Source organism: Balearica regulorum, chromosome 8 (assembly GCF_011004875.1).
Source record: "Balearica regulorum gibbericeps isolate bBalReg1 chromosome 8, bBalReg1.pri, whole genome shotgun sequence".
Taxonomy (NCBI): domain Eukaryota; kingdom Metazoa; phylum Chordata; class Aves; order Gruiformes; family Gruidae; genus Balearica; species Balearica regulorum.
In genome coordinates this window covers 10669874-10682258 of record NC_046191.1, presented here as the reverse complement: position 1 = coordinate 10682258, position 12385 = coordinate 10669874, and the positions used below count along the sequence as shown (strand labels likewise).

The 12385-nt window shown below is 59.2% G+C and overlaps 1 protein-coding gene across 1 annotated transcript in view; it reads right to left on the bottom strand.

Annotated features, from left to right (window-relative positions):
- PIK3R3 (phosphoinositide-3-kinase regulatory subunit 3) overlaps positions 1–12385 on the bottom strand; it is an 83023-nt gene that overhangs the window by 58923 nt on the left and 11715 nt on the right. Inside the window, exons 5-7 of the mRNA XM_075759519.1 lie at positions 9231–9362; positions 6170–6371; positions 5711–5796 (exon numbers count right to left, since the gene is read on the bottom strand). Coding sequence (XP_075615634.1) covers positions 5711–5796; positions 6170–6371; positions 9231–9362 — 420 coding nt within the window. The remainder of the gene's footprint in view (positions 1–5710; positions 5797–6169; positions 6372–9230; positions 9363–12385) is intronic.

Genomic DNA, 12385 nt, shown 5'->3' with positions numbered 1-12385 from the left:
GCGCTGCCACGAATGCTCCTGCAGTTTGGCTGGGCAAGCGGCCGGCATGAGGAGCGAGCCAGTCCTGGCTGGGCTGCGCCAGCAAAGCTGGTGGCTCCATCCGGGATGGGGAGGGTTTGCTCAGCCAGCCTGGCCTCTGGGAGCTGCCCTCTGGAGCTGGCAGGGCTGTCCCAGGTGCAAAGCCACGGCTGGAGAGGCCTGCAGACCCTGAGGGCCAAACCCTGGCTGCACCAGACAACGTCCCTGAACCCCCAGGTTTTCTGGGCTGTACATCCGAGCGCCGGCCGGCACCTGCTGGCACAGTGGCCTGGGCTTGCCCCGGTGAGGCTCTGATGAGCCATCCCTAAACTTTACGTACCGGCAAAAGGGAGGGCAGGTTGCCCAGACAGCAGGGCAGCCCCAGAGCCTGGCCACTGGCACTCATGGAGGCTCCATCTGAATCCCAGCCGGCTGAGTGGGAGCGTTTCCTCTCCGGCTGCGAAACCCCCGGCAGGTTGGGGGCCGGCGGCACACACAATGCTTTGGGTTAACCAGCTTGCTATCAGCTCCGGCCACGCGGTGCAGGGAGGAAAAGGGTTTCAATCCCATCCAAGCCGTGATTCCATCTGGAGCTGTTGCCCCTGTCACGGAGGGGGGGGCTGGCCGTGCCATGCTTTTACCACCAGAGCCAGTGGAGCAGCGCTGTGGCTGCCACGGGGAGAGAGGGACTGTGGGGCCATCAGCACACATCCCTGCGGCACTGCCGAGGGTCCTTCCTCACACCCGGGAAGCTGCCAGACCCTGAGCAATGCGGCTGGCTCCTGCCCCAGCTCTGCCTGTTGGCACTGTGCCGTAGCCACCTGCGGAGCTCGGATATGGTCAGGGGCCAGAGCTGGTGGCTCCCAGGGAAGGGGCTGGTGCCAGGGTGTGTGACAGAGGTCTGGGCTGGCTGAAGCGTCCCTGGCTGGGTGTCACTGCTCCCCCACCCTGGTGTGCTGGGAAAACACCTGCCCAGAACAGTACAGCAACCCTGAGAAAGCCACCTCTGCCAGCCAAGAGGGGAAACTGAGGCACAGGGAGATGCTGAGGGAGGCTTCCTGCCCCCCTGTCCCCAGGCATCCTTCCCAGGGCTGCCCTAGCTGCTCCCACCCGGCTGGAGGAAGGGGACTGCAGCACAGCGTTGGTCCTGGTTCCTCAGCCCACAGTCATGGTGTGGGGGTACACCCTGGCCCCTGCTGCTCCAAGCCCTCCTGGCAGCGAGCATGGGGCAGGCAGGGCAGCTGGCAGAGGCACCGGCAAAGCTGGGCTTGCCGTAATGCTGCGATCCCCTCCTGCTCCATGATTAATTGAACACGGGCTAAAATTAGCTGCGGAGGCAGCACCCCGGGGGTCTCCCAGCAGCCTCCCACCGCCCACCGGCTGCCTGCAAGTGGGTCAGGCAGCGGCTGCCTCCCAGCCAGGCGCCCCGGGTGCTTGGGGGACCCCCATCCTCTGCCGTGGGTGGGAGCATCGCTCCCTGCTCCGCAGCACAGCTCTGCGCCTCTCGCCTCCCTGCCGCTGCCCATCTCAGAGGCTTTTCCCTCTCCAGATTCACCGGGCTCGGCAGCGTTACAGCCAGAGCAGCTGGAGAGGCGTGAGGCCGCCTTCTGGGATGGCGGGAGCGTGTATCCTTGTCGTGTTCCTCCCAGTGCCTTTGAGGTTCTGTTATTTTTAGCCACTCTCCCTATCTCACGTCACTAGCTGGGCTTTTGCTCTCTTTTCTTCCCCCTCCCACCTTCCCCAGCCTTAATTTGTTTTCTCTGTATTATTTGCAGATTAGGGAAGGCAGAATCAGATGTCGCAGCACAGGGGACCGCTCGGCCGCAGCCTTCCCACGCCACCCTCCACCCAGGGGTTTTCAGTTGGGTTTTTTCCTGCCCCATGCAGGCAGGGCAGCACCTGGATGAGGCCCCCAACAACCCGGGCAGGTGGGGGTCTGCACCCCCAGGGCCAGCCCCTCCTGGCAAGCCCTCTGCTCCCTCCTGACCCCCTGCACATCTGAGTCTGCAGCCTCTGCCGTGACATGCTGACACGTGAGCTGGGGAGAGCGAGAGGATGGGCTTTTCCCTTGGAATCAGAAGAAAGCAAACAGGAAAAAAGTTAATTAAAAACTTCAAAGCCAGATATTTCTAATTTGGTTGAACATGGCAATCTGCCTCAGCGGCAATGCTGTCACAGAGGTGCCTGCGTGGGGCTCGGGCTGGAAAGTGCCCAGCGTGTCTCATCATGAGATGTCACGGGGTGTCACCCACCACCAGCCCTGTAGCCTCCATCCCTGCTGAGCACTGGGGTGTGGGGTGCCATGGTGCCAGGCCCAGGGTTGGGCATCTGAGGACCAACCCCCCCAGGGACTGGATTTGGGAGCTGCTGGGAGACTGACTCCATGGGGAGGCCGTGCCTCAGTTTCCCCATGGCACAGGGCTGCCCAACCTTCTCTTTGGGAAGGTGTTTTCAAGGTGCTTGGGCTGGGCGCTGGAGCCTGATCCCCCCGCTGGCATTATACCACTGCCCCATGTAAACCGGGGCAGGGCTGGGGGGTCCTGGGGGAGCAGGGGGTGTCTGCCTCAGCAGGGTCCAGCAAACAACAGCCCCCGTCCTAGGGTGAGGAGGGGACCCTGGCACGGCTGGTCCTGTCCCCTCCGGCCACTGCTCTGAAGAGGAAGGGGGACACCTCCCTTGCCCAATTCTCATTCTTTTCCCCAAAAGGAGCCAAAATCCTCTCATTTTCTCCAGAAACCTACACCACAGGACAGTGATGCTCCTGCCCCCAGTGCTCTGCCACCTTTCCCTGCCTCCCACCCCCGCTTTTGTGGTTTTTTTGGTGGTGGTTTTTTTTCTTTTTTTTTCCAGAAGTCTGTGCTGCATGGTGAGTAAAAGCATCCTGCCATCTGAGGGCTAACGGCTTGCTGGAGAGATAATAAAGCAAAGGGGAGTAAATTAAAGTGGCTATAAATAGCACCAGGAGAGGAAAAGGAGATGAAGTCATCTTCCTTCAGCTGAGCTGGTATTTGCATCACTTCTTCCCTTTGCCTTCCCCTGCCCCCTCACCCTGCTTGGGAAACAGTCCCCCCGCGGGCTCTGGGGTCCTGCAACGGGCTCTGTGTGCCCCCTGAGTCCCCATGGGGCTGGGGAATGTCCCCATGCCCCTGGGCTGAGCTGAGGATGGCTGCCCAGCGCCGGGAGCTTGCTGGAGAGCCGGGTGAGGAGGCCTGGATGTGGCCACTCGGCCCCAGGCTCCGTCCCAGCTTTGCCACCGATCCATGGCATTGCCCTGTGCCAACCAGTGCACGGCCCCACACAAACCAGTGCCTCCAGCATGACCCACTGCCGCATCCCCTGGTCGCTGGGAAGAGCTTTCAGGAGCCATCCCGGACCCATCCCATGCCGTTGCCCTTCGCAGCCTGTCTGCGGGCGGCCGCAGAGACCCACCAGGAGCAGCGCCTGCGGGAAGGGATGCGGCAAACTCAACAACAGCGAATCCACCCCAGAAAGTCCCTCCAGGAACCAGATCTCACAATCTACCTTTTCATTCTTGATGATTTTTCACATCCAAGCCTCTACCAGCAGCCCTAGGACACATGGGAGAGGAGGGACCCTGACACCGCAGGAGCCTCCCTGGGGGTAAGAGCCAGCTTTGGACCTCACCCAAAACATGACCCTTGCTTCCAAGGCAGCCGCTGTCCCTGCAGCCCCCGAGCAGCCCCAAAACCACCCCCAGCTGCCCCCAAACCCTCCAGCCACCCGCTCGCACGAGGTATATTTACGCCTGAGTCAGAATGAGGTCATACCGCGGTTTCCTCCATGTCAGCTACCGACTCCTATTCCTGTGCTATGCGCACACACCCGCTGTGTTATTGCAGAGTATTTATAGCTATTTTACATGTATAATTATAAAACCACAACTCCACACACACACAAAAATAATCACGGTGCCGGGATGTGGGGGCAGCGGGGGAGCGGGGTCGGAGCGATGGGAGCGGGGCCGGGGTGTGGACCCCACTGCTAATAATAATTCTTCACACTTTATATATAGCCCCTTTCATCCACAGCTCTCAAAAAATGCACGCTTTGCAGGCATTTAATTAAGCTTTCCAACATCCTAATGTGATGACAGCCAAGTAATAATACCCTCGCTTTTAGGTATGAAGAGAGGGGAGGTGGCAGGACTTATCCGAAGTCCCGCAGCAAGGCAGCCCATGGGGCAGCAAGCCCAGGTGCCCCATGCCCTGCCCCACACTTGGGGGGTGCCCACATCAGGATGTGCCCATAAAGGGGATTTTGACCCAGAAAGGGAGTGAGGACCCCAGAGTCCTGCCCAGCCCCTCTGCTCAGTTTCAGATGGAGATGACCGGTGACAGCACAGGGTCTGGGGATGGCAGCAGGGACTCCGGGGACTGCCAGGCTGCAGCTGCCCAACATCTGGATCAGCGAGGGGAAGAGACATACGGATCTCAACAAACTCATGGGCGAGAGCTTGGGGGAGAGCAATAAATGACAGGTCTGAAAGAGCTGATTTACAAGGAATATTAAGAGTCGTAATCCTGCCTGGCCTGGCCACCCCTCAGGGAGGTAGGGTGATGACAAGGACCCGGGTACATCAGAAGGAGACAGGATTCACCGGGACCAACACGGACACATCTCCAAGTAGGAGGGCTGGAAGCAGTTGTGCCTCCTGGGGTCTGGGCAGCTCCAGTGCCTAGAGATGGAATCCCACACGGATGGACCTCTGTGGTGCTCAGGGTCTGCAGTTTGTGCTCCACTGAGTGCCCTCCTTCCCTCCTACCTACATCCCTGCCTGGATGGACCGCTCGCCTCCCATCCTTGGAGTGCTGCAGAGGGCAGAAGGGGCACACCCTTTGCTTTTGGACACTGATGGGACACGAGATGCCACCAAGCAAGAGGGACACAGCAGGAGAAGGTGTTCAGTGGAGGGCTGGGACTTCAACCACCAGAGCAGAAGAGAAATTGTTGGTGGAGGCAAGTGCTGGTGTTGATAATAAAAGGGGAATAAACGCAGTCCTGTGGGTTGAAGATTGGGCGGGGTAATGAAGATCTGCAGAAAAACACATGCTCCCAGCTCCTTGCCCGAGCATGGAGAGGTGGGGGACAAGGGCCCATCCCCATCCCCAGGGATGCCCCATGGCTGGGGCAGCAGTGCCTCGTTGGACGCAACACAATTCCACCCACATGAAAACTAAACGCAAGTCAAAAATCATAAACCCAGATTTGATCCTGTAGCAAGCACCAGCCTGCCATTTTATAGTTGTCTTGCTATTTTTTTTCCTCCTGAACTGCAGCCAGATCCCTGCTCACTGAAACAAGTCGCGCAGCAGCCCCCGACTGAGAGCACCCGCACCCACTGAGCCCCCCGAAACAACAGAGCAGGACTCGCTGGCACCACACCAGGACCAAAGAGCAGCAACACAGACATTAAGCAAGAAAACAGCTGCAAACCTTCCGAGAGGCTGCAAAGAAATGCCCCCAAACCAGTCTCTCTGAGGGGAAAAGAGGGAGGGAAATGGGAAAACAGCGTGCCTGGCCAGGATGCCAGCACAGTCCGGCCACCACCACAGGGATGCAGGCACCTTCCCGTCACTGCACTGGCCACCAAAACCGCCCCGTGACCTGCTGCTATCGCCTCTCCGAATTTCACTCCCGCTGTCCCCACCACCGCCGGCCGGGTGTCTCTTACCGGGGGCTGCAGGCACCTCCATCGCCTCGCCGGCCACAATGAGGGACTCGAGGATCCTTGCGTGGAGCTCAGGGCTCGCCTCGGTGCTGCAGGGAGAAGGGGCGGGGGGGGGGGGTCCGTGAGGGTGCCGGCAGCTCAGTCCCCCCGGAGACCCCCCACATCCCTGGGACAGGAGCCAGCCACCCTGAGGGATCTCTTGTGGGACTGGGGCGATGCTGCATGTCCCAGTCCTGTGTGTGTCACCACACCTGGTCACTGTGGGAATGGGTGTGATGTCAGAGCATCACAGTTGGGATGGGGGGTCCCAGCTCTGGCCTCCCCCTTCAGAAAACCCCGGGGCTGAGCTGCCCACGGGCTCTCATCCAGCAAAACCAGCCTGGCTGGGGTCAGCGTGCCGGTGCCTGGTACAAGCACTCTTCTCTCGCCTGCCCCATCCCGTGCATGGCAGGGGCACCTCACCTGGCTGCCGCAGGGCAGAGGAGCAGCTCTCCGAAGAGCTCTCCGAGGAGCCGGGGCGAGAGACGGCTCCTGCGGGCGCCCTGGCAGAGGCAGCAGAAGTGGCGGGCGAGCTGGCGGAGGAGCAGTGCCTGGGGCTGCGGCAGGGCTGGGGGGGCCAGCAGGGCTCTGGCTCGCTGGCCGCACTCCTCCAGGCCCGGGGTCTCTGCAGTGGAGGGAAAACAGGAGAAGAAAGGTCAATTCGGAAAGTCAGGGCATCCCCTTGCCTCTCACAGGAGCCCAGCACCTACCAACACACATGGCATGAGCTGTGTCAGGCCTCTACTCCCCACAGATCCCCCAAAAATACTTGACCTCAACCTCTCCCCCCAAAAAACATGACTGTCTCTTTGCAGCCCATCCCTTGCTGCAGACAGTCTGTGGGACACATGGGTACCCCAGGGAGCACGGGGTACGCAGAGGTGATACCCTGGAGGGGATACCTCTTGCTGGAGGCTGCCAGCCCCATTTACCTGCTCACGTCACCCCAGGTCAGATTTTAGGGTGACTTTAGCACATTCCCCCTCTCGGCACAGGCAGGTAGGGAGCATCAGGGCCTGCACTGCTCACCTGGCAGGGGCTGCACCTAAACACCCCTCACTGCTGCTCCAGCGGAGGAGAGCTGCGAGAGCCCGGCCCTGGTGCACAGCAAAGCCACGGAAAAGGCCAAGCAAAGCAGGGGGAAGGTCTGCTGAATTTAAAGGCTCAGCCCTCCCCTGCAGAAAAAGCAAGCTGGGAGGGAAAAGGTATCTTAGGAGAAAAAAAAGCTGTCCCCGGGCTGAGAGGTCCAGGCATGGCCATAGTGAGGTGCCTGCAGCCCTCCCAGTGTGGCCTGTCTTGCCCCCCTGAAATGCGGCAGCGGGGAGGGCTGATCTGGGGACAACGACTTCCAGTGATACTTGAATTGCCCATGTGAATAAAAGCAGGCACCTAATGGTGTTGCACATCATGGAGGTGCCACCAGAACCCCACCACAGGTGCCCTGAGCAGCCTACAGCCCTGTGGTGTTCCCACCAGTGTCCCCCCGTGTCCCCAGTGCCCTCTGCCAGCCTTGGCCAGGGCTCCTAGATCTTGTGAGCTATGAGCTCAGCAGCCTGGGACCATGGTCCTGCCGCAGGCACGGGAAAGAGCTGCTCTCCAACCATCCTCCATCCCCGCCTCGGCCAGGCCTTTCATCTGCAGGGGACAGGGAGGTCCCCAGGGCTCTGTTGCTCTCAGCCGGCTTCAAAGCCCGGCTTGGCCGGGGGTGGACTCAGCTCCCTGCGGCTCTTTGCACCAGAGCTGAGGCTTGGCCGATGCCCAGCCAGCTCCTGGCATCCATCCTTGGGGCTGGAGTGCACCGGAGCCAGAGGGGTGGCAGGTCCAGGAACCCCTCTGGAGTAAGTCCATGACCTGGCTGACCCCACTGGGTGGGCGATGGGGTGCCCCTACATCTGACAGGCTGCTCCCAGGGGATGCTTGGCTTCGTTCCAGGCCTCCCCTGCCCCAATCAGCTGCTTTTTGCACCTTTTTGCACCCAGGGGATGTCACGGGGGGAAGGTCCACAGCCAAAGGAAGAATTTGGGGATGTTTTCCACCTCCTTTTGCAGGTGGTCAGCTCACTTCTTTTCCAGCCCGCAGCCTTGAGTAGGGCAGAAGGAGCCTGCTTGCCAGGGCAGACTGCCAAAAACCAGCACCGTCTCCTGAAAGACTTGTATTTATTTTTATTTTTTTTTTAAACCCCAGAGAAATCCCCATCAGTTTCGCCTCCATTCCTGCCTCCTCCTCCTGCACCCGTTGTGCCAGGAGCAGACCCCGCTCCAGCGCAGGCTGCGGCGAAAGGCGCTTCCCTTTGAAGTTGCTTAACGAGGCAACCCAGCTAATTGCTTCCTAATTGCATTTTTATCCTTGGAAGGGAGGCAGCCTTTGATTTCTCCTCTCTCCGATGGGTGAGGGGAAGGCAGCGTCTCAGTGCCACTGGCCCTGGGGTTATTTCTTTTGGCTCTGTCTTCCCTGTCCTGCACAGAGAGTGTGAGTTATCCCTCATCTTCTCCATGCGTCCCTCCTGCCTTGCTGGAGGCCACAAAGGGCCTATGGCCTTTTCCCACCAGAACATGGTAGGAAAGGGCCACACTGGTCCGACCATGGGTGATCTTTTGGTGCTTCTTAAGGCAGCCAAGAGCATGGTCTGCCCAAACGCTAATCTGGCTTAGGACGGGGAGGTGATGCACAGGGATGGCAGATACTGCAGCGACCGGCAGCGAGACGAGAGCTGGTGTGAAAGGGGAAATCCTGGTTTCGAAAGTGGCGAGGTGTTCAGGTCCTGTCTAAAACGGTGGGCGAGGGCTTGGCATGTGCCTGGCAATATCCGCGGGGCTCAGGCTGGGAGGGGCTGAGCGGCTCTGCGAGGACTCATTTCAAATGGGTTTTGGTCCAGGCTCCCTGTTGGGATGAACCGTGGACTCTGCTGACCTGGGTACTAACTCTGCCCTGTCTATTTGAAAAAAATTCAAATAAACCCAAAACCTTGTCAGTCTCACACATTTGCACAGAGGCTGGAAATCTTGCAGGGATCTAAAGGCACTTCCTAATGGCACTAAGCTGAAAAAGCAGAGAATTTTCTATGCCCATATAAAGCCAAGAGTTAACGAGATTACAGTAAAAAATTCCCAGGCAGCAGAGCCAAAATATTATAATAATGCTTTCTTCTGGGGCCAGCATCACCCAGCCTCGGCAGCCGTCCGTCCCGGCAGGCAGCACCTCCTCCGGGCACTGCAGCAGGAGAGGACCATGCCATGGCCAGAGCAAAGCTGCCCCCCAGGTCTCCTCTCTCTTTCCCAGAGCATCTCCCAAAAGCTGATGCACTGCTCCAGTGTAGGGGATGTTCCCAGTGGTCTATCTTGGGATCTGCCCTTAGTGCAGTGGCTGGGCAGGGGATGGGGACAGAAGCTGCCCTGGAGATGCTGGGGAGCCTTTCTAGGAGCTTCCCAAAGCTCCTCCAGCCCCACAAAGGTCCCAGGCACGAGGGGAATCTCACTGTGCTTACCTTGAGCCATGTGAACCAAGTCGCTGTAGAGAGCTGGAGGGATCAGAGGCGATGGCAGTTCCTGGAGGTACCACTTCAGGGCCTCCGCCAGCGTCTGGGCATCGTACAGGTCCATGTCCACGGCCGAGGCATCTGCAGGGACAGACCCAGTGGGAGCCCTCAGTCCATGCTGCTGCTTTCCGGCGCGGCCTTCCTCTGGACATGGGTGCCAATTTCTTTGCCCGTGCCCCCATCCCCGAGGTGTGGCAGCCCGTGATTTCCCTGCCAACAACCCCCCCCGCAAATATTTCCGTCCCAGCTTCCACTGACCCAGAGTTCCATGTGCCCATGGAGAGCACAAGGCAGTTCTCTGCCTCGTGTCCACTATACATCCAGCGCATGGGGCAGGGGCTCTCGCCGTCCCACCGGGGTCCCACTGGAGGATGGGACCCCTGGGACGGGCTGAGCGGCTGCCCCAGGCACCCTCAGGCCATCAAGGGCCAGGCACCATGGGCCAACCTCAGCCCTGCTTGGAAAAATGCATCCATGGAACGGGATTGTGGTCCCCAGGCAATGCCCATTGCAGAAGGCCCACATCACTCCCAGCAAGCCCAAAACCCTACGAACGTGCCCCAAAAGGCAGCTGCCCTGGGGGAGGCGGTGAAGGATGCTCCAGGGAGGGGGCAAAGCACCCGGGGCGGAGGTTGAGCCAACCCAGGCTGGGCTCGGGATGGGGGCAGAACTCCAAGCAGAAATGTCTGGCAGGACACATCCATCTGAGCCCCATGGCTGGGCCAGTGCGTGGACATTGCTTCACCAGGGTCCAGGGAGAAGGACCCTTTCAGCATCCTTTGGTATTGCCTCATGCGTTTTTCTTGGAGGTCTCTCAGCCCGGCGGGGCTGGGAGGTGGCTGCCCGGAGGGTAACAGTCCCTTTTGCAAAGATCTGGAGGTTTCAAAATCTGCCTTTGATTTGAACTGGAGCCAAACACAATGTTTTGAAATCCTCCTCGTTGGAGAAATCTTGGGGGGAGAAAAAATCCCCCAAAAGCCCAAGATATTTGGGATCATTTGAAAAGGTTCGTTTGTAGAAACTGAATTTCTTGCTTCTTCTAAATGAGAATATTGAGAAAAGAGCAAAAATTGCAATTTCTTCAAGAGGACATGTCAGGCCTCAAATGGCCCAGTGTGTTGTGACTGAGAAGAAGATGGTAGGTTGCCCTGCTCTGAGCCCCCTTCCCCTCCCCTGTCTGGATCTTTACCCTCAAATGCAGCTTTACTGAAATTGGTGCCATTTTGGGAGACGCTCCATCTCCCAGCCAAACATTTTCCAGCAGAAAATGCCTCAAGTCTCCAACCATTTCAGCTAACCATGTGTGGCCGCCATTCCCTTCTGGGGTGATAAGCCCAAAAGAGTGGAGAAAAGCTATTTCTTAGGGCAAGGCTTTGGAGTCGCCCAGCCAACGGGTCCAGGATGGGGAGCAGCGCCCCGACTCCTGTCAAAGACTGGTTTTGGGCACCTTGACCTTGATCTCCTCTCCTTGGCATCCCCACCATGGGCCAGACAGCTTGGGAGCCTTCCCACCTCCTCCTCCGCCTGCTCGGGGACAAGAAGCTGTGGCAGGTCCCTTATTGACAGCGCCTGCCGTTTGGCTCAGTGACTGGAGAGAAAACAGATTGACCAATGCCCGAAGCGAAGCCTTTGACCCAGCCGTCGGAGACACTACCTCATTTTCAGGAGCAAGCACCCGGCTGGCTGGGAACCGTACCCTGGGACAGCGTGGGGACGGCTGGGAGAGATGCCACCGCGCCGGGGCGGGCAGCCACCCAACGTGGCCAAATGTGACCCGGGACAAAGGTGGGTGCGGCCCTTCTGGCATGCCCTGATGTCACAGCATTACCCCGTGGATCACTCTGCTCTCAGCATCCTCGAGGTGGGCAGGGCTGTTCCAGCTTTCGCCTGCTGCAGCCCAGCCCCACTCTGGTCCATGCTGATGCTCCCATCTCCCAGCCACACTTCTGGACCTTCTCAGCTGGCCAAAAGGGTTATTGCTACCAGAGTTTACAGGAGGATGACAGCCAATTTCCCATTTTTGCTAGCACTTGCCCTGGAGAGGTGAGCTGGCAGGTTGGCTCCAGCTGGGCAGGGAGAAAAGAGCAGGGTCAGGGATCCCTTGAGATGCTCCAACCCCTGTTTTGGGCTGAAACCCCCCAGTACATGGCTAAAACCTAGGGATGCTGCTGGGGGGTCTCAGAGTCTCGTTGCTTGGGCAGGCGGCTGCATTGCAGAGAGTTGCTCCCATCAGCGGGATGCCCCGGGCAAACCCCAAGCCCCTTCTCACACGGGGAGGAGCCCCACTGCTCTCCCTTGGCCATAGCGGAGCTTTCTGCAGGGACCTGTCACTCGCCTTAAGGATGCTGGCGTGGATGGGGGAGAGCAGCCGCAAGCTGTTTTTGCACAGGGAAGGGGCTGCTGCCGGGCGCTGGCCCCAGGCGATCAGCCCCAGGCTCCACCAAGGCCTAATTAGCTCATTTGCATCGTTAGGCATGGGCCTGGGGGGTTGTTCAAAGGGAAGCTCAGCCAGTTTCAAAGCAAGACTCAAAAACATCTTTACACCCAGAGAGAGGCACGATGGGGAGATTGGGGGCAGCGGGGGGCGGGGGCGGGATTCACACCCTGCTAACACGGACCGATTGCTGATGGCACTCATCTTCCATGGCACGTTGGCTAGAAATAGCTGGTGCCCCCGACCTCCTGGAGATGGAGTGGCATCCTCCTGCCCCAGCTCCCCTCCTTCCCCTGGAGCTGCCATGGTGCACTGGGCTCCTTGTTGGGCTGAGCGCATGGCTGAGGGGGTGCTCCGAGCTGCTCCCCACCACCAGCTGCACCCCAGCAGCTTAGGGAGGCTCAGCCAGCAGCCGGGGAAGGATTAACCCTGGAGTCTTCCCAGCCAATTACCACCGGCCTGACCCCACGGATGCTGCTCTCTCCTTATCAGAGGGAGATGATAACCAGCTATAAGAAGTTAATGATGCTGCAGGATGAGTCACGGCTCTCCCGCTGCTCTCCAGATGTTCCCATCCCTTTCCCAGGGGAATGACGGAGGGATTCCATCCGCCTGCCACAAATAGAAGGAAAAACCCCAACCTCAACCCCATATCAACCCCCTCCAGCAC